General features: G+C 40.6%; 1 protein-coding gene across 9 annotated transcripts in view; it reads left to right on the forward strand.

Annotated features, from left to right (window-relative positions):
* The window catches only part of spega (striated muscle enriched protein kinase a), a 71073-nt gene that overhangs the window by 46136 nt on the left and 3045 nt on the right, over positions 1–21892 (forward strand). For all 9 annotated transcript variants that reach the window (XM_056233536.1, XM_056233537.1, XM_056233539.1 and 6 more), the window contains 25 exons: positions 1538–1744; positions 1977–2100; positions 2174–2346; positions 4674–4786; positions 4917–5085; positions 5250–5355; positions 5669–5866; positions 5948–6005; positions 6140–6217; positions 6324–6496; positions 6589–6615; positions 6938–7090; positions 7181–7223; positions 9440–9508; positions 9601–11905; positions 12103–12207; positions 12311–12427; positions 12509–12676; positions 13596–13718; positions 13846–14010; positions 14189–14735; positions 14846–15085; positions 15193–15416; positions 15525–15600; positions 15729–15878. In XM_056233536.1, the coding sequence (XP_056089511.1) occupies positions 1538–1744; positions 1977–2100; positions 2174–2346; positions 4674–4786; positions 4917–5085; positions 5250–5355; positions 5669–5866; positions 5948–6005; positions 6140–6217; positions 6324–6496; positions 6589–6615; positions 6938–7090; positions 7181–7223; positions 9440–9508; positions 9601–11905; positions 12103–12207; positions 12311–12427; positions 12509–12676; positions 13596–13718; positions 13846–14010; positions 14189–14735; positions 14846–15085; positions 15193–15416; positions 15525–15600; positions 15729–15878 (5911 nt within the window). The remainder of the gene's footprint in view (positions 1–1537; positions 1745–1976; positions 2101–2173; positions 2347–4673; positions 4787–4916; positions 5086–5249; positions 5356–5668; positions 5867–5947; positions 6006–6139; positions 6218–6323; positions 6497–6588; positions 6616–6937; positions 7091–7180; positions 7224–9439; positions 9509–9600; positions 11906–12102; positions 12208–12310; positions 12428–12508; positions 12677–13595; positions 13719–13845; positions 14011–14188; positions 14736–14845; positions 15086–15192; positions 15417–15524; positions 15601–15728; positions 15879–21892) is intronic.

A 21892-nucleotide genomic window follows, 5' to 3' on the forward strand; every position in this document is an offset into this window, starting at 1 on the left:
CATCAGCAACTAATAAAGAGTCTATATGATTAATAGATTAAGTAATACATGAATTGCTATTAATTCAATGTGTCATTTTGTATTAATTCCTTAATAACATATTTTATTAACTAATAGTGTAAATTAATGTGTTAATTACCACAATTAGTCAAAGCTATGCACTTCAACTTCCAGTTGTCTGCTTTAATTAATCATTAGCTAATGATTTGCAAAGGTATAATTATGTTATGACTTTACTTGTTGAGGCACATCATTATTAACTAGTCATTTAGTAATTGTAGTAATTTACACATGAATTTGCACTAACAATGAAGTAATTAATCATGTATTAATGCATGTTAGTGTACCTGTATTATCTGGAAGTTGAAATACAAGGCTTTGGCTCATTCTGGTAATTAACATATTAATTAACACTATTAGTTAAAAAAATGAGTTATTAGGGAATTAATTCACAATTACATATTTAATTAATAACAATTCATGTATGAACTAATACATTAACCATACAGACTCTTAATTAGTTCCTAATGGGGTAATCATTAATGAATAGCTTAGATAATCATTAGTTACACATTAATTCAGTATTATCTGTGCATTAGTTAAGCATGAATTAATGCTTATTAGCGCACCCGTATTGTAAAGTGTTACCGGAAATTCTGTGAATGGCGGTGAAAGAGTTAATTTAACAAGTGATGATATACATGTCCATATATTTAGAAATGGCTCATTATATACAGCTGTATGTGAATGAGAGTTGCACAAGAGAAACATGATACAAAAAGTTAGAGCAGGAAGTTTATTTTGTCTATTTTGATCATTGGATTGTTGTTGTTTGCTAATGAGTGCGATTATAACGTATTTTTAGCATCGCACTGTCTCCCTTTACAAAACCAGTGTGATTTCTCTATTGGCTTTTGAATTATAAGCTCTGTGACCAACACAAGTTTATGATTTTTGCACATTTTGCTCATCATGATTATCTCTTCAAATGAACACAACATTTATAAATTCTAAAGCCTAAATACAATAGGTAGAAGTAAAAAGCTAAATGTAGGCTAAAAACTAACTACACCAGAGTTGCACAACTTCAAGGTCACCACTATTAAGCTTCAGTGTCTCTTTAAGTCTTTTTTAAAAAACATAAAAGTTAGATTAGTTTGCAAGAGCGTGGCTATAAACACAATAAGGTTGTTAATGCGGGACTAGTGGGGTAGATGAGTTTGCCCGTTCATTGTGATGACGTTTAATGTCCCTGACAATCTCTGTTGTTCCATTTAGCCACTTATTAGTAACCACCTTTTTCAAGTAAAAGCTTTACAAAATCACAAGGGGGCATTACTGATGTATGTTATGTCATAGAATAAAACATGATAATATATTGAGCTTAATCACAGATGTCATTTCAGTCATTTAAACAAAAATCCATTCAAAAAATCTTCTTTTTTGAAGATCTTGACTTCTCGATCATCTCAGTCAAAGTATACCTGTTAATCTTAGCCTCCCCTATAGCATTTTCCTTGTCCTTCATTCATTTCAGATCCTGCTTCACTCATGTACGTTCTTCAACAACAAGCTCTGGGCTCCACCCAATGGACAACCATTGCCTCCAGCCTCAGAGACACCTCTTATACGGTTCCCTCACTTTCTAAGGGAGTGTGTTATTCCTTCAGAGTCCTTAGTGCCACCGGAAAAGCATTCAGCAAACCCTCACAACCCACTGACCTGGTCCAGCTCATTGACAGAGGTATAGAAAAAAATTGTGCTCAAGTTCTCTGTATTCACTGTAGATACATTTGTAGATATCCTTTACTTTTTGATGACATATTTTCATGCTGTTCCTGATGACTCATACAGCACCTTCTGGTATTCTGCACTTTAAATGAATGCAATTGTCATAGCTTTTTTGCCTGGGAAATCATGAATGTGTGTAGACTTGTTGAAATCATGTTTTCATTATTTTTCCATAATTTCCATAGGACAGTATTTACACAAAGCTCCAGTCATCCAGGACAAACCTGATATCGTGTATGTAGTTGAGAACCAGCCGGTCACCATCACAATAACCCTTAATCATGTCCAAGCAACATGCATGTGGAAAAGGTTAGTGACAAATGCAAACCAAACATTCAAACTACAATATAAATTGTGAATATTAAGTATGATTGTTTACCAGAAGGGGAGTGGTGCTTGTCAACAAACCTGGTGCATTAGAGATGACCATGCCTGATGATGACCAGCATGCCCTCCACATTGCCAAAGTGAAAAGTACGGATGTAGGGCAGCTTATCTTCATGGCAAACAACCAGTATGGCAGTGACCTCTGCACTCTGCAGCTGGTCATGACAGGTGAAGGCTCACTCATTTTTTTTAGCTGCACATCAGCAGCAATGCATGGCAGAGCAGTAAAAGAAATGTTTTATAGCACATGTACATAATGCAGGCAACTATTCAATGTGCAATTTGAAGGATTTGTAACATTTTAAGTGTTTTGCTATTCTATAATATGCCTCTAATCTAAAATGTTTCCTGTCGGATATCATAATGGCATTAAGCAGATATTTTCATGTTTATGTAATATTATCCTTTTTTTTTCTGAGATGTTATTTGAGAAGGGTCTGTCGGCATCTCGCATTAAGCCATTCCCCTTCAAGTTATGCCTCAAAAAAACAACCCTTCCAAAAAAATAAGTTTATTCAAGTGGCTATTAGTATATTTTTTTTCAATACAAATTAAGAATGCATTCTCTCAGTCTATTGACTGAAACCATTAAAATGAAGATACCAAAATAAATGTTTGTTAAAAACCAAAATCTAAAAAAGGATTTTAAGATATCTTCAATACTTATTGAGTTACAGGCATGCAAACTTGGGGCAAAAAAACAAAACACAAGTGCTTTTCCCAATTTTTGAACTGTCACCTTTGGCATATAATGCAACAAAGATTGCTAAAGTACACAGATTTAACTAATAGACATACCAATATCCATGTAACAATAAAATGATGAGGCTGTCATCTTTCTAAAGCCATATTTACCCCCTGTAATTTGTCTCCAAATCTCAGGTGAAAATTATCCTTTTGACCCTCCCTCTACAAAACAGTGAATTACTCAGTAAATATACATTCATGACTTTTAATATTTTGGCTTTCTTCTTCATTTATGTATTTCTTTCACCAGAATTATTTTTTCAAAATTCAACGTCGTCGCTCCTCTTACTGTACGTTCACACCGCCGCCGACTTGAGCTTCCAAAGCGGCCGGAAGTCATTCATTTTCAATGGAAGCTGGCTTCTCTCAGCTGCAAGGAGCGTCAAATTCATCAGCGTCGCGTTTTGGGCGTTTTGAGCGTCTTGAGCGTCAATCAGAAAGTTTAAAGAAGCTCAACTTTATGGTAATGAGCTGTGACGCGGTTCAGCGGCAAGCAGCGGCAAAACGCCAGCAACCAATCGGAATATAGACGTCCCTCGCGCTGGCTGATTCCGGAGAAACACACGATGTAAACTTTCGTTCCTACCAAAACATTAGTTCCGAGAAAAATGGAAGAGAAGCCAATAATCGCCGTTGCTGGGTTTCCTATCATTTATGACATGACGTTGTTTGCTTATAGGGACCGTGAGAGCGCAACTTTTATTTGAAATATTTACGATCGCTCGTTTTAAAGCGGGAATGCAATTCATTTGCTCACGGTGACACCGATTTGAGCGCAAATAATATTAATAATAGTTCTATTCTTTTTCCCCCGACCAAATGTGACCAAACCGGTTATAAAAATGCTGTCATTATAAAAGGTTTCTTTAATGTATTGCTAGTTTTTTTCCTGTTTATTACATTTTATGTTGTGACACTTCTATTCTCCCTGACACGTCAGAGCGTTCAAAGCGTCCAAAGCGTCAAACAAGCTTCCCCGTACTTTTTGACAAGCGTCCTTGACAGGGCGGCCAGAGCTTCTTTGACGCTCAAGTCGGCGGCGGTGTGAACGTACAGTTATGCCTCCGCTCCTCCGTGACTGTACGTTCACACCACCACCGACTTGAGCTTCCAAAGCGGCCGGAAGTCATTCATTTTCAATGGAAGCTGGCTTCTCTCAGCTGCAAGTAGCGTCAAATCCATCGGCGTCACGTTTCGGGCGTTTTGAGCGTTTTGAGCGTCAATCGGAAAGTTGAAAGAAGCTCAACTTTATGGTAATGAGCTGTGACGCGGTTCAGCGGCAAGCATAGACAGTAAAAAAAATGGACACAGCGACCCCATATAGACTTCAACGGAGAAAAGTGAAGTCAATTAGAAGCACTCACTTCCTGATTGCCAAGCGCACTGCGCAGGCTCACACTGAGCTTGATGACGTAGTAGATGTGACGTGAGCAACCTGTCTGACAAGAATCACTTTTCATGATGAGAAATAATCAAAACATAGATTAACTTGTATATGATCCAATAAAATCAAACCTCATAAGTCATGGGACATAAAGGGTAAAAGTAATATAATAAACTGTATGTATAATCCAATATGACAACATGTCAATAACATCAAAACTCTCATGACATCATCACACAAGCATCACATATTTTTTGGGGGCGAATTATTCCTTTAATTTCTTTGTACTTGAGTATTGATTGTCTGCATTGATCCTGCTTCAGTTTTTAAGTTTTTTTTAATTGGTTTTTGGTGTCCATTTCAGTGCCCCCTACATTTGAGATCATCATGGAGGACTTGGATGTCTGTGTGGGGGAAACATCTCGTTTAGCTGTTGTTGTAGATGGAAAACCTGACCCTGATATCATCTGGTTCAAGGTACGTTTACACTCTTGATCATGTTAATGGTTATAGTCGTGAGAATGTGAATGTCTATAATTGAAATTTGAAAATTAGATTTTTTAATTTTTTTTGTTGTCCTTGATGATTTGTTCTGTTTGACTTTCAGGATAGTATTCTTCTTGTAGAAAGCAGTCATCTTACCTTTGTGTATGATGACAGAGAGTGCTCGCTTGTTGTTCTCAATGCTCAGCCTGAGGATATGGGGGTCTACACTTGCACTGCTAAGAACATGGCTGGGTCAGTGTCCTGTAAGGCTGAGCTTACTGTCCATACTGGTAAGTTATACAAATTAGTTTGAATATGGCTAGCCTGGCCAAAAGCAATTCTAGTGAATAACTCAGGGTTTACTTATTAGAAACTTGTTTTGCATGTTTAGTATAGTTAACAGGATAATGTGATACACACACACATATATATATATATATATATATATTCACAGCCAAAAATGTGGAGGAAGAAGAAGAGCAAATGGAAGATGAAGGCACAATTCTTCGGAGGATGCGTAGGCTGGCCGATTACTATGACATACACAAAGAGATTGGCAGGTCAGATACCATTCTAGAAGGACACTGCTATTATTAGAAGAACACCGGGTAACACTTTATTTTAAGGTGATGTAGTTACACATTACTACATGTACTTACTATAGTAATAACCTTAAAGTATGCATAATTACAAATTATTAGCCCTAAACCAAACCCTAACCACAACTCTATAGTAAGTACATGTAGTTAATTAATATTAGTCAGTACTTATTTGAGTAAGTACAATGTAACTACATCACCTCAAAATAAAGTGTAACCGAACACTGTGTATATTTGGATCTGACAGGTTTGTAATGTCTTCATGTGTTCACAGAGGGGCTTTTTCATATGTCAAGCGAGTGTCACAAAAAAAAGGTAAATCATTTGCAGCAAAATTCATCTCAGTGCGGGCAAAGAGAAAGACTTGTTCCCTGAGAGAGATGACCCTCCTGTCAGAGTTAGACCATGAGAAGATCATCCACTTCCACGATGCTTTTGAAAAGAGGCGTGTAGTGGTCATTATTACTGAACTGTATCCTTTTCCCTCTGATTAATTATCCTTTTTTAATAAGAAGCTGTTTGCTTGCATCATTATCCTTAAATTATTATAAAGTTGCCACGAAGAGCTTCTGGAAAGAATAACAAAAAGAACTACCATCTTAGAATCTGAGGTTGGTGTTTTGATTGGTGTTTGAACTGTGTATTTAGTTAAATGAGTTGCTGCTGATTGATGCTAAAACAATGTAAGTAAATTACTTACAGATTAATATATTCCATAGAATTAATGTTTGTGTTCTATGTGCAGGTTCAGTCTATCATACGACAGCTACTTGAGGGTATCGCCTATCTTCACCATAATGGCATAATTCATCTTGATATAAAGGTCAACAGATAAAACTGTATAATTTACTACGCTTTACTAATAATTTTAAATTACTGTTTTGACTTTTCAGAGAAAAGTAATTATGCAGTATGTGTGTATATTTCAGCCTGAAAACATTCTCATGGCAGACCAGAAAAGTGATCACATTCGTATTTGTGATTTTGGCAATGCTCTGAAAGTCAAACCAAATGAAGAATTGTACTGCAAATATGGCACACCAGAATTTATTGCTCCTGAGATTGTAAACCAGTCACCTATCTCTAAATCTACAGACATTTGGTAAAAGACCATCACATCACCTAACTCTTTGACAGTTGGTTAAACTTTCATTCTCAATATTTTCTAAAAAAAAAAAACCTTTCTCTCCATAGGCCAGTGGGTGTCATAACTTATTTATGGTATGTATAGCCTATTTGATGACGACGGTGACGATGACGATCACGGTTTTCTCCAGAGCGGCTATATATATATTAACTTTTTTACAACAAAAATGAAACATCACAGAACTTACTTAAGCTGGACTGTGCACTATTTTCTTCTGGAAACAAACTGTTGCATTATTTTCCTGTTATCTCTGTAAAGCTGGTTTGAAACAATCTGTATTGTAAAAAGCGCTATATAAATAAATATGACTTGACTTGACTTGACTTTGAACTCTCCACTGACATAATTTTGCATTCAACATGTGTAACATGTCTTTATCTTTCACATAATTCATAGCCTAACAGGAGTTTCCCCATTTGCTGGGGAAAATGACCGTGACACTCTGCTGAACATCAGGAATTATAATGTTGCATTTGAGGAAAGCATGTTCAAAGACCTTTGCAGAGAAGCAAAAGGGTTCATCATAAAGCTCCTTGTACCAAACAAACTGTAAGTGTTTATTGCACCACAATCATTGTGGTAAATATGTCTGACGAGTTATGATCTCTTTAATGTAATGTTCAACCATTTGTACTTTAGGAGACCTGATGCCACAGAATGTCTTTTTCATCCTTGGTTCAAGGTATGATAGAATATTAACAAACAGGCTGCAGTACCGATTAATGCAGTAAAACAAATTATACATACACACTTCAGTTCATCACTTTTGGTAACTTTGACTCGACTCCTACCAACAGAAGCTGTGTACAAAATACATAGCTGCCATTCAACATAACAAAACAGAGATACTGTCCCTTGAATTATCGAATACCTTAATGCAATCTGCTAGCAATCACATCATTACTACATGGCACATGCTAATTGCATCTGCAGCCAATGGGCTTGCTTGCTTAACATTTACAACCCCATTTCCAGAAAAGTTGGGACATTTTGTAAAATGCAATAAAATTCGCAATCTGGGATTTTTTAATTCTCTTGAACCTTTTTTGTTTACTGACCAAAGTACAAAGAAAAGTTTTCCTATGTTTTCACTGAACATCATAATTGTATTTTAAAACACATTTTGATATTGATGGCTGCAGCACACAACAAAAAAGTTGGGACAGAGGCAAACAAAAAAGTAAAAAAAGATTATCCAAGTTAGATTATCCAACTCTTTTGAAACAAGTTTCCAAGTTTCCAAGTTTTGAAACTTGGATTATCTATCCAAGTTAGATAATCCAACTCTTTAGATTATCCAACTTTTTTTTGAAACCTGCTCAACACAATGAGCAGGTGAATTGGCAATAGGTGAGGGAATCGTGTTTGGGTGTAAAAGAGCTTCTCAGTCTTTGTAAGCAAAGATGGGTCATGGCTCACCACTTTGAGATTTTGTCAAATAATTCAAAAATCACATTTCTCAATGCAAGATTGTAAAGAATTTATGTTTTTCACCATCTTCCATACATAATATTGTGAAAAGATTCAGGGAATCCAGAGAAATATCAGTCTGTGTAGGGCAAGGCAGGAGACCTCGCGTTTAATGTGCGTGACCTTTGAGCCCTCAGACGGCATTGCATGAGAAACCATAATGCTACTCTGTTAAATACAGCCACATGTGCTCAGGAGTACTTTAGAAAACCATTTTTTACGTGACACAGTCTGACGCTGCATCAATAAATGCCACTTGAATCTCTGTTACGCAAGGAGAAAGCTATACAACAGTTCTAAGCAGAGATGGGCCCAAGCTCATCTCAGATGGTCTAAAAGACAGTGGAAATGTGTGCTGTGGTCAGAAGTGTCCATGTTTCAGCTTGTTTTTGGGAAAAAACAGACATCGAGTTCTCAGTCCCAAAGACGAAAGGGACCATCCAGACTTTGATCTGTCCTGTGGTGCATCAGTGCAAGCGGTATGCGTAACTTTCATTTGTGTGAAAGTACCACTGACATGGAGGCATATATTTGGATTATACAGAGACATAAACTGCCATAAAGATTACATTTTTCCTGGGAAGCAAGAAAATGCCAGGCCTCATTTTGCACATGCTAAAACTGAGTGGTTTCTAGACACTCTGCACCATAGAATGGATGTGACTGACTGCCTGCAGTCCAGATCTGTCTCTTATTGAAAATGTATGACCCACCATGAAAAGAAGAATAGGACATTGACGACCACAGACTGTTGAGCAGTGGTCTTATATCAGACAAGATTGGACAAATATTCCACTTGCAACACTTCAACAATTAGTATTCCTAATTCCCAAATGATTAATAAGTGTAAGGAAAGGTCAAGTGACACAGTGGTAAACATGCCTCTGTCCTAACTTTTTTGGAGTGTGTAGCAGCCATCAAAATCAAAACTTGTTTATATTTAGTTGGGCAGTGAAAACATTGGAAATATTTTCTTTGTACATTTGTCAGTTAAATAAAGGTTCAAGCGAATTATCAAATCACATATTCTGGATTTTATAGCATTTTACAAAATGTCCCAACTATTCTGGAAATGGGGTTGTAAATAAGTTGGCTCTGTGTTTGCTGTAAGCAAGTCTTGCAGCATGCTATCAGACACCCACCACCTCCTCCAGCTCCAGCCCTGTAGATCTGCTATGGGCAATGTCATGTATGGTATTTGTATGTCAGAAGTAAGTATGTCATATGCTTACAGCAGCTTGCCTGTGCATGTATTGGCAGTAGCAATTATCTGTAATTGCTCTGCAGCAACAGCATAGCAGATCTATTTTGCAAAGACCAAATACATTAACATTGTCATATTTATTAACATGCTTAAGTATTCCAAGAGTTGTCATGCTTGAAATGTATTTTTAGAGCACATTAATCTAATTGTCATATTTTCCTCAGTCACTGACAAAGGGAAAAAGCATCATCACAACATTACATAAGCAAGTACTAGCCCGACGGAAATGGCAGGTAAGCAATAATAAAAAACAAACATAAAAAACCTTAACATTTTTTTAAAAAAGGTCATTACCTTACTCGGTTTTTTTATTTTTTTATTTCAGTGTTCACTCATTAGATACAAATCTAAAATGGTGATGAGATCCATATCAGAATTGCTGGATGACTCTTCAAGCCATGTGTCCCTTGCTGTGCCTAGAAACCTTAAAGACTGCTCACCACCTCCATCGTCGTCATCCGACTCAGATGAGGACACTGATGAACTTCCTTTCATCCCTATGCCCCACACAATGACGTTGTTCTCTGGTTCCCGGATGTCTCTTACTGAGATTCACGAGGACGATGATAATGTCATCAGAGGTTACAATGATACCTACCAAAAAAACAGTCATTGGCTCGAAGACATCACAGAATGTCAGGCAACTGATCGACAGGAGAATGTAGACCACCTGGAGATTGCCGAAATGACTGAACACTTGAAAGAATCCTTGCAAATGGGTGAAAGTGTAGAAGCTGAACAGGTAGCAGCCAAGTCCAGAAGAGAGCTGATGCGAAGAGGGAGTTCTGCTGACAGTGCACTTCTACTGCAGATCACACCTGAAGATGGTAATGTGAATGATAATACAAAGGAAAGCCAAAATCACATGAAAAAGGCAGTTTCCATGGAGCTTCCACACAGGAGCAGTAGTCCAAAGACAGGCAAGCTGAGCAAGGAAGACTATGCTCTAAAACTTGATCTTATGAGGCAGAGGTTGCTAAGAGGGGGCACTGTTGACAAGAATATGAGTGGTCTTCGTGGCCCCCTGCTTGAGACACTGGGTGTTGATGATGACAGGCGAACTGCCTCTTTGGATCGTAACTTCAGACATGCAGGGTTGAGTGCTTCAGGAGTTTCTCAGGCATTCTCCACTGACAGTCCTGGGGAAACAAAAACGGTATCCAGGAAGAGGTCTTCTCTAAGGGAGGGAAACTCAGAGTCAATTTCACCACATAGGAGATCTGGAGCCCCACTAGAGATTCCCTCCCTTTTTCTGGAAGCCAAATCTAATATCACAGATCAAACCAAGGCTGGTCCGACGCCTGTGTTTCCAAGAGAAATGTCTTCCAAGCCATCAACTCCAGACTTAGAAAATAAACAGGTGTCTAAGGAAGACGAGGCTATTGGTAATGTCCATATAATAAATACCTCCCAGCCTGAATCTATATTAGATGACACTGAGAAGGAGTTAGAGAAGATGGAAGAACACACATTCTCTCAAGACAGTGTGAAAGGAAAGATTAATAAAAGTACTAAATCTTCTCTTGATATACTTCCACATGACATATCCTCAAATTATTCAAGTAAAATGCAGGTAAATGGCAAACGGGCATCCTCTCTCTCAGTGTTACCCATCCCTATCTTGAAAATCTCACAGCCAGATACTCAACCTACCACTGGACATCCAGTTGTTTTTGCTGCTGCTTCGTCTGCATACCAGCCGACTCTTAGAACGGATATCAAAGATATTGATTCAGAGGAACTTTTTGAGGCAAGATTTAAGAAGAGGGAATCATCTTTGACACATGGCCTGAAACGATTAACAAGGGCAAAGTCTGAAGAAAACTCGCCAGTTCTTCCACGGAGATCAAATGAAGAGGTTTATCGACCTGGCCCTGTAGGAGCCCCATTGGAGTTTGGACATAGAGGATTACAGGAAAAATCCAAGTCTGTCCAAGACCTCAGGGAGGTGGAGAAAGAATCTGGGCTTGGACTTTTTGGAAGATTCTCTATGCGTGCAAGGAGATTGCAACCCATTCATAAAAAAGGGAAAGACGAGACCTCAGATTCTGTCGCTAACAGAAGACGAGTTACCTGGGCTATGGGACGTAGCAAGTCTCTAGACAAAAAAGAAGTTGAGACAGGAAGCTTTGATAACACTATAGATACAAACGAAGCAAATCTTGTGAAAGATAAGAAGGTTGCTGAATTGCCTGTCCTTGCTGTGAAACATAAATTCGAATCTAATGTTTCCGAAATATTTGATAGCGTGCATAGTAAGTCGAAAGACAGAAAGGACAAGGAATCTAGACCCCACGTTGATGCAGAAACTCTAAAAGAAGATAAGCAAGACATCAAGAAAATAAATGATTCCCCAGTTCTAGCATTGCGAAAAAAGTTTGAGTCAAAGGTATCTGGATTTTCATTAAGAAAACAAAGTCAGCCTGACAAGAGGGGGGGAGAAAAGGAAACTAGAAATGAAGGACAGAAAACACCTTTGCTCTCCTGTCATCGCCGCTCTCAGTCTCATGGACTCATTCACAAGAATGTGGACATTCCAGAGAACCAGCTTTGCTCGCATACTGCTACAACATCATCCAAAGAAACACTGAACTACACTTCTAGTAGTACTTCTGTAGAGTCCTTTCAGAGTATGTATTATTTAGTTTATGCAATTTTTGTCAGTTATCCAAAACTATTCCAACACTATTCCAAGTGTGTAAGTTGTTGCTAAGTATGCTAGTTAGATGGTACTTTATGAGTTAAGCTTTGGAAACTAATTTATGCAAATAATGCAGATTTGTTGATTAACTGCAAAATTTCATTAAAAGCATTTATTTGTTGACAGCTCCTGAAACTGACAGAAGGTCTAGGTGGGACAGGTGGGGTTTGTCCAGAAGTAAGAGAGACAGGACACCATCTAAATCAAGTGCACCTGCAACTCCAAAAGAAGGTGAAACAAAAATGCAATTCCATTCCTTCTGTTCCTGGTATGCCAAGTGCTACAGTTTTGATCAGCAATTCCAATTAATTCATCCTTTTTATTTTTTATTCAGATTTTCCTCCAGTTTTCCATATTACACTAAAGGACCATGTTCTTCTTGAAGGAAATCCAGTCACCCTTAGTTGTCTTCCAGCTGGTAGCCCTGAGCCTATAATAGTATGGATGAAAGGTATGTTTCATTCATTGGTTTACTTTTAATTATGAAAACGATAGTTTTACAACAATTTTTTTTCTCCGTTTCTGTTCGTAGATAAGAAACCTTTGGAGATTCATGACAGAATGAGCTTAGTGGCTTGCCCAGATGGAAGGCAACTTTTGATGATCATGAAGACCTCTAAGAAGGATGCTGGAATCTATGAATGTGTAGCCACTAATAACCTGGCTTCAGCAACTAGTTCCTGTATACTGTCCTTAGCCTGTAAGCTCTGGAAGATTGCTTACTATTTAGTATCCACATTTTTCCTACACCCTATGATGCTTTGTGCGAATTATGAGAGTTACTTCCGTTAAACTGTAAATAATCAGTGAAAGGCTTGGATTCAATGAAATTACCTTCTTCTACTCACCCTACAACCATCGAACATTAAAGGGAAACTTAAAATCATTAACAAATTACTACAACAAACCATGAATAACCCCAAAAGCTTGATTCTTTCCGCAGCAATATTACCATTATTACCAGACATGTTAAATATCACTGTAGTAATATGTCTGTATTATGTAACATTGCCTTAGTAAAAAAAGTTAATTAACTTTAACATTGAGTGATAATATTTCAAAATGCTTTCCATCATTTTGACAGGCCACAAATATTGAATTTACCTGCTTTAGAAACATTCCAGTGAACACTGTTAATAGGGATTAGAAGTGAAAAGAGGAGACAATTACATTTTAAAGCATCCATGTGAAAACAAACCTGAAAAGAGATGTGAGGATTTGGGGAGAAAAAAAAAGAGATTCAGAGCATTCTGAATTATTCTTGGGATATATATTGTAAATCAAATAATGAGAGCAGACCACAAGTGTGCAGTATGTTGTTCATATTGTTACAGAGAAAAAAAGAAATAATCAGGAGGAAAAGAATGCATCGAATGAAAAGAGCTCTTGCCACGGACATTCTTGTGATATCATGTCACATTAAAATACCATTTATTTTTTTGAGTGGAAGTTTCTCAAACCGGAAGTGCCTCCCATAATTAAAAATGCAGTAAGCTTGTCAGGAATAAGGTGAATAGCATTAATGCCCAACAGATGTTTAGGTGTTTTCACATTTTGTTCATTATATGCTTGCACAAGTTATTTTCTTTTATCATTTATTGTTTATATCACATTTTAAGGTGTTCCAAAAGCGCCAGGAACCCCCGAGATTCCACAGATATACAATAACACTGCTCTGGTGCAATGGAAACCATCAGACACCAAAGTTCCTTGCTCATACATACTTGAGAGAAGATCTGATGGTAGGGAATGTCTAATACATCTTGCATAGACTGATTTTTTATGTTTCATAATAGTATGGAATGGATATTATTATATCTTTGTCATTTATTGTGTGCAGTGATTAAAATGTTCTCGTTTTATCTGTAGGATATGATAAGTGGTGGACTGAAGCTACAGGAGTGACTGATTGTTTCTACAATTCCTCTAAACTTCCATCTGGATCTACCATCCGATTCCGTGTGGCATGTGTAAATAAAGCTGGCCAAGGTCCATACAGTAATGTATCAGAGGGAGTAAGCATTAACGTTGAAGGTACTGAGCATACAGTTCAGTTGTACTTAATTACTTAGCCTACTTAATTACTTAGTAATATAAGCTTTTATTACAAGACATTTTACTCTTTTAATTAACTGGTTAATGTCATTTCATTTTTTATTCTCTGGATTAGGAAAATAAATGTATGTGTACATCAATCCTATCTGTTTTGCAGTGGCACCACTCCATAAGCCGGCTGAAATGAAGACACACCCCTCGGCCTCTTACCCTGTTGTGACCACTGCTGTGACAACATCTGCTTTTACATTAGCACAGCCAAGTGTGTTTAGTCAGTCTATTAGTCCAATTATTGCACAGTCTGGTGAAGTTACAAATACTTCTTCAGAAGTCCCTGTTTCTCACTCTTGCCCAAAGACGTCCATGCCTCCTCTTGTTCTCCCCAAGCCAACGAGCACTATCAACATGATTCCCCTTGTTACGCAAGCCCAGACTGTATCTCCAAGGTCATGCACAGCTCCACCCTCAATAGGCAGATCAATTTCCCCTGTCCCTACATATGTTCCAGTCACTTGCTCAGTTTCTCCCACACCTGTCTCTCCCCATGTAATTCTGGTCAGCAGTATCAGTCCAATAGGAGAAGGAGCAAGCTCACCCACACAAGAGACACCTTCAGGACGAGTGGTATCCTGCACAAAAACTGAGACCACTTTGAGGCAAGGAGTTCCTCAGAAGCCGTACAGCTTTTTGGATGAGAAAGCAAGGTGAGAAAATAAAATTACTTGTCCCTTTATTTATACAAATAATTCTCCATCTATTTATACAGTTTACAAATCTGCAAGCACTTTCATGAAACACATTTGTTTTTTGATAGGGGTCGTTTTGGAGTGATAAGAGATTGCAGAGAAAATGCAACAGGGAAGATGTTCATAGCAAAGATAATTCCCTATGATCATCAGACTAAGCAAACTGTCATAAAGGAGTATGAGACCCTGAAGTCCCTTCATTGTGAAAGAATCATGGCCCTACATGAAGCCTATATCACACCTCGCTACCTTGTACTCATAACAGAGTACTGCCCAGGCAAAGAAATCCTGTACAGTCTCATTGACAGGTGTGTATGAGCCTTTCGGGTTGTCAATTTTTATAGATTGTTTTATTTTAAATAGGATGTGAAAATGAAGTTCAGTGTCTTCAGATGGGTCTTGGTTTCTCTTCCAGATTCTGTTACTCTGAAGATGATGTAGTGGGTTTCATTGTCCAGATTCTTCAGGGTTTAGAATATCTCCACAACTGCCGGATTCTTCATCTGGACATTAAGCCAGACAATATCATGGTCACCAACCTCAATGTGATTAAAATAATAGATTTTGGCAGTGCTCAAAGGTTTAACTCTCTCTCACTTCAACAATACAGCAGAGATCTTGGGACTCTGGAGTACATGGGTATGCACATTGTGCAATTCTTATCATGTAATGTTTCTCTACATCAGGATTTAAAATACATATCCATGTCTTATTGACATTAATGAGATGTTTTCTGCCTTTTTCAAGCTCCAGAAATGCTGAAAGGAGATCTAGTAGGACCCCCAGCAGACATTTGGAGCTTGGGAGTTCTTTCCTATATTATGTAAGTCATCTATAAAGGAATTAACCAATCAGCCAACTTTACTATTGTATTAAGGTGTATTTCTAAGATAAACAGCTTATCAAACAAGAAAAAGTGGTGTTTATTTTAAGTCACTTTGTTTACTGTAGGCTCAGCGGTAGACATCCTTTCCAAGACAAAGACCCAAAAGTGACAGAGACCAAAATCCATGCAGCAAAGTTTGACTCATCTAAGCTCTACCCAAAGGTGTCCCAAAGTGCCTCCACGTTTTTAAAGAAGATAATAAATGGCTATCAATGGTGAGTATCAATTACACAGCCGGGAGCCAGTTGCAACTTAAGTTAAAATCACCCTTAAGTGAAGGAGTTTTCAGACTGTTCCTGGAGCCTCCACAGCATTGCACTTTTTAGATCAGGGGTAGTCAACCCTGCTCTTGGAAGGTTGCCTTTCTGCAGTATTTAGCTCCAGCCCTATTCAAATTCACCTTAACCAGTAGTCAAGGTTTTCAGGATGACTGGAATCTTCCAGGCAGGTGTGTTGGGGCCGGATCGTGCTAAACTTAGTAGGACGTTGGCCCTCCAGGAGCAGGATTGGACACCCCTGTTATTTAAAGAAATACCAACCTCCATGCCTTTACCATTGGAGAAAGCACAACTTGGTTCACGTGTGCCTCAAAAAACAATCACATTATAGCCTTGATGACATTGAGTCCCCCTTTTTTTCAATCACTGTTTATGTATACCGGTATACCATAGACATGAATGACTAATTCCGTATACGGAATTTTCACGTTCTGTTATAGTTTCGTTTTCATTTTCAGTTTGTATTTGTTATTTACTGTGTTTCCCTTTCGTTTGATACCGAAAGCTTCAGAATTCAGTTTCTGGTTTCTAAGCAAGTTTTCATTGGTTTCTTTACAGTGTATTTTGGTGTCATACACCAATCGGTCTTCACAGCGCCGATTCAAGTCGAACACATTTTAAATCTGCAGTGGTCAGGTGGTATAGCAGCCATGTGGTAAAAGACGTAGCTCTCAGAAATGTTTCTTCCTTCCTTCACTTGTTTGGATTACTTATTTTGTTTAATAAATATCATGCTGCATTTTAGATCCGCTACATCTCACCGTCTCCCTTCATCATTATCTTCAACCATCCGTGACAGGATTGGTTGCAAAATTGTCCATGACATGTGTTACAAAACTTTTTAGTTGTAAACTCCAAATATAGCTCAGTCCAAAAAAAAAAAAAAAAAAATGTAATGGCAAACATGTTGAAGATTAGCAGTAAGGCCGTCAGTTCATTATAGGAATAAGCCGTTCCCTTTCAAGGGAACTTCGAGCTGCGTTTGAGACGCGGTGGGAACGCTCTGCGTGATTGCGTCATGAAGCACGTGTAAAATCAGTCCAATGGAAGCCCGATACGTCATGGGTGACGTCATAGACCAGGAAACTATAAAGCACCCTTGAAAACAGACCGCGACAGCTTCTGTTGTCTTCAGCAAGCGCTCTCTGTGATTCTGTCCTTGTCTATTTATTGTTGTTTGTCAAGCCCAATATATATATCACTATCTATCATTATGGCGAGCAAAGCAATATTATAGACGTTGTGTTGTTCCCTGCCCTCGTTACATCACGGGTGGGGACACACATCAGCTTTTTGTTGCTGTTTGGGAGTGGAGCATGCAACAGTCATTTCTCGAGGGATCTGACTGTGCATTGCGAGAAGCTGTCCGTGAGGACGCTCCGCTCCCGCCGGGCGTTCTTCGAGGAGGACGTTTCGGTTCGCGTTCCCCGAGCGGGTCTCTCTGTTGCCGAGGCTCGGAGACGGCTCGTATTTCGGGGTTCGAAAACGGATCTGACAGCGGGGGTTGGGACGGGCTCTGCCCTTTCTCAGCTTTCACATGCCAGGTCTAGTGTGCTGCGATTTCCAGTTCCGAGGAATTGGTATCGTTAGTGTTTTGTTTAAAAAGAAAGAGAACAAAACAAATACAAATCTTTATAAAAAGGCAGATGTTTGAGTTTTCAATTAATACATTTTCCAGCTCATAACTCTGTTGAATAAAGAGGAGCTTTTTTAAAGAGAAAAAAAAGGAGGTTTTATCTAGTGCTGTTGCCAGTTTAATATTTACTGGCCAGTTGAACATTATGAGATTGAAAATAAAGAAGAGTTTGTTAGATGAACTGTATCTTAAAACAGGAAAACTCTGTATCTCAGCCTCCTCGTCGGGGACTGTGGTTTTTCCTTATCTCCACACTGAGGTGTCGAGATCGTGGAATAAACCGGTTTGTATTTTATGTGTTTAATCCCCAGATGTCTGACTATAGTAATGTTTGGGTATTAAGTATCATAGTATGACATTGCCTCGGGTTAAAGAGACGCTTGCGAGCTTTCTCTCTCCCGAGTCGGCGTTATCGTTATTAACCCCGACGTTACCCACCAGCCATCTTAATAATGAATACATTTTTATTAGGCAGCGCTGGTGGGTAGAGTATATAAGGACATGGATGAATGTGAGGGGCGACTCTCTGAGGAGGGTCGCAGCGCTGCCAGTTCGGTTGTTTCCTGCTGGTGGCCGCAGAGTGATATATATGTATATATATATAAGTTTTTTCTGATATAAAGATAAAGGAAAATAAAGATATAATTATGTCTGTTCTTCTGGACGCTCCGCTTTAAAGAAAACTAAGAAATAAACCATTCAGCGGCGTTCCAGAGGTTTCTTCCTCACCAATCTAATGTTCCTGAGACGGCCAAAAAATATTATGCTCCTCTCAGCACAAAGTGCAAAACAGAGCGTCGCCATTCGGGCTCCTCCGCAATTGAGGGGTACCTGGGTGGTGGTCGCAGTCTAGCCAGTTAGAGACATGCAAGATCTGTTTTATCTCTAAAATAGCTTTGACAAAGAAGAAGCCCTGACGCCGAGGCGATCAGGCTTCTAAGGGTGGTCCCCTCTGGGGTAGGGACGGTTTTGAGAAATCGTTTCTCCTCAGCGCCCTTTGGGGTGCGACTCTCTGAGGAGGGTCGCAGTACTGCCAGTTCGGTTTCCCTGCCGGTTCGCCGTTTCAGGGCACCAAGGTGTCAGTGTCCCCAAACGAGCCTTCAAATAAGAAAAAAGAAGAGCAGTCAGTTCGGTTTCCCTGCCGGTTCGCCGTTTCAGGGCGCCGAAGTGCCTGCTTTTTTCAACGATCCTCTGAGGAGGGTCGTAGGAACTAAGCTAGTTAGAGGTAGGCAAGATCTGAGGACTGTCATCATCTCTAATAAAGCTTAGACAAGAAGTCCTGTCGCAAGAAAACAAGGCTATCAGGCTTCTGAGGGCTCCTCCGGGGCAGGGACGGTTTTGAGAAATCGTTTCTCCCCTGCGACCTCTGGGGTGCGACTCTCTGAGGAGGGTCGCAGCGCTGCCAGTTCGGTTGTTCCCTGCCGGTTCGCCGTTCAGGGCACCGAGGTGTCAGCGTCCCCATACGATCCTCCTCCGAGGGTCGTAGAATGGTCAGTTCGGTTTTCCCTGCCGGTTCGCCGCTTCAGGGCGCCGTAGTGACTGTTCAAACAAATCCAGAGGCCAGTCTTGAGAGACTGGTTCCCCTAGTAAATTTCTGGCAGCGTGGAAACTACTGCCACATATTTCTCAGTGGGTCCTGCACACTATAGAAAAGGGTTTCAGAATTCAGTTCGGTTCTCGTTCGCCCAGATTTCTAGGGGTCCTCCTCTCATTGGTGGACCCCGAGCAGGCTTTGGTTATGGAGCAAGAAGTACTGTCACTTCTGCAAAAGGAGCTGTAGAAGGGGTTCCTCCTCCCAGCAGACAGCCATTACTTCATTGTTTCCGAAAGAGGATGAGGGAGGTTCCCGAGGTTTGCTTTCGGGGGCGAAGCATACCATTATCGGGTTCTTCCATTCGGCCTAGGTTTATTACCCCACACCTTTACAGTATGCGTGGATGCAGCTCTGGCTCTTCTGAGACTCCAGGGCATTCGCGTATTATACTACATCAATGATTGGTTGCTCCTAGCTCAATCTGAGTTTATGGCAGTTCGGCATCGAGATGTCGTTCTGTCTCATTAAGGATGTTGGGGTTGCCTCTCAACGCCAAGAAGAGTGTGCTCTGAGGACCACTTTTCTAGGTGTAGCAATTCTTACAGCCGTAATGGGGTATATCTAGGCCAGTCACTCACTGTGAAACAGTTTCAGACGGGTGGGTCTCATGGCAGTTGCGTCCAACGTATTACTTTTGGCCTTCTGTTCATGAGACCCCTGCAGTGGTGGCTCAGGACCAAGGGGTTTTCTCCGAGGGGAAATACGTTTTCGCATGATCAAGGTCACGCGGCTATGCCTTCGTGCTTCGGTCATGTGAAAGAACCTTGGTTCCTCGCCCAGGCCCAGTGTTGGGGGCTTCTTGTCGACGCATATTGCTATCGACGGATGCTTCCCTCACAAGTGGGGGCGATCATGAGTGGTTGCTCGGCGAATGGCGGACAACACACTGATGGTCTCGTATATCAGAGCAGATATCCTGTTGAGGCAGGGGCTGAGGCCCAGGGGATTGGAGACTTCACCCCGAGGTGGTGGAGCTTCTTAGGGAGAACTTTGGTCTAACTAAAGTCAAGTCGACCTTTCACATCGTTTGTACAACGCATTGCTCTATATGGTTCCCCCTCACGCAGCCAGCTCTTCTCGGACTGGATGCGATGGTGCAGGTGTGGCCGAGGCTGCACCTGTACGCATTTCCCCCGATATCTATGCTCCCGGAGGTTCTGGAGAGGGTTCGCCGAGAAGGGGCTCATCTGCTACTAGTAGCCCCATACTGGCCGCCTCGAGTTTGGTTCTCGGACTTTGTCTCTTCTGGACGGCTCTCCCATGGAGATTCCGTTCAGGAGGGACCTGCTGTCCCAGGCAGGGGGCACGATATTTCACCCTCGACCGGAGTTGTGGAAACTGTGGGCCTGGCCTCTGAGGGGGCCAGGCTCATAGAATCCAGTCTCTCGACTGAGGTCGTTGAGACATTCTCCATTCCAGAGCTCCTTCCACGAGAAGACTGTATGCACTGAAATGGAAATTTTTCTCCACCTGGTGTGGTGAGCGTCAGTTAGATCCTGTTAACTGCCCTGTTGGTTCAGTTCTCGATTTTCTGCAAGACCGTTTCTCTGCTGGATTATCTCCTTCCACCTTAAAAGTTTGTGGCGGCTATTTCGGCCTATCATACCCCTCTGGGGGGTACTTCTTTTGGGAGAGATCCTCTGATTACTCGTTTTCTCTGTGGTACATTGAGGTTGAGACCTGCACTGCACTCTAGAGCACCGGCTTGGGATTTAGCCATTGTACTTGAGGGTCTGGCTCTGGCTCCCTTCGAGCCTATTGAAGAGGTTTCAGAAAAATTCCTCACTTTGAAAGCTTTATTTCTCCTTGCTATTTCATCTATCAAGAGAATTGGAGATTTGCATGCCCTGTCGGTTGCTCCGTCATGTCTGGAATTTGCACCTGGTATGGTGAAAGCATTTCTATACCCTAGACCGGGTTATATTCCTAAGGTCCCAGTTAATGTTGGGGGCCCAATAGTGTTGCAGGCCTTTTATCCTCCACCTTTTAATACCCCAGATCAGGAACAACTGAACCTGTTATGTCCAGTTCGGGCATTGGATGCCTACGTTCACAGAGCTGCCCTGTGGCGTAAGTCAGAGCAGTTATTTGTATGTTTTGGGTCACTCAGAAGAGGGTGCCCTGCATCTAAACAGGTTATGAGCAAATGGATAGTCGAGGCTATATCATTGGCTTATGAAGCGGCCGGTCAGCCTTCACCTATGGCTGTACGGGCCCATTCTACAAGGAGTATGGCGGCCTCTACGGCCTTAATTTCGGGTGTTTCCCTTCTTGACATTTGTAATGCGGCAGGTTGGTCCTCTCCACATACATTTGTCAGGTTTTATGACCTTGACCTCTCCACTCCTGGGGTGAGGTTGCTTGCTTCTTAGTGTGCGCAAGGACTTCACACAGAACGGGCATTTGTCACTATGGCGTAGTGGGTATGGGGTTCCCACCGCGTCTCAAACGCAGCTCGAAGTTCCCTTGAAAGGGAACGTCTCAGGTTACGTATGTAACCCTGGTTCCCTGAGAGGGAACGAGACGCTGCGTTTGCCTGCCATACTTCCTGCATGCCCTGATCGACTTGCTTCAGACTTTTTCAGAAGCTGTCGCGGTCTGTTTTCAAGGGTGCTTTATAGTTTCCTGGTCTATGACGTCACCCATGACGTATCGGGCTTCCATTGGACTGATTTTACACGTGCTTCATGACGCAATCACGCAGAGCGTTCCCACCGCGTC

Source organism: Rhinichthys klamathensis, unplaced genomic scaffold, assembly GCF_029890125.1.
Source record: "Rhinichthys klamathensis goyatoka isolate OS25496 unplaced genomic scaffold, OSU_Roscu_1.1 h1tg000372l_1, whole genome shotgun sequence".
NCBI lineage: Eukaryota > Metazoa > Chordata > Actinopteri > Cypriniformes > Leuciscidae > Rhinichthys > Rhinichthys klamathensis.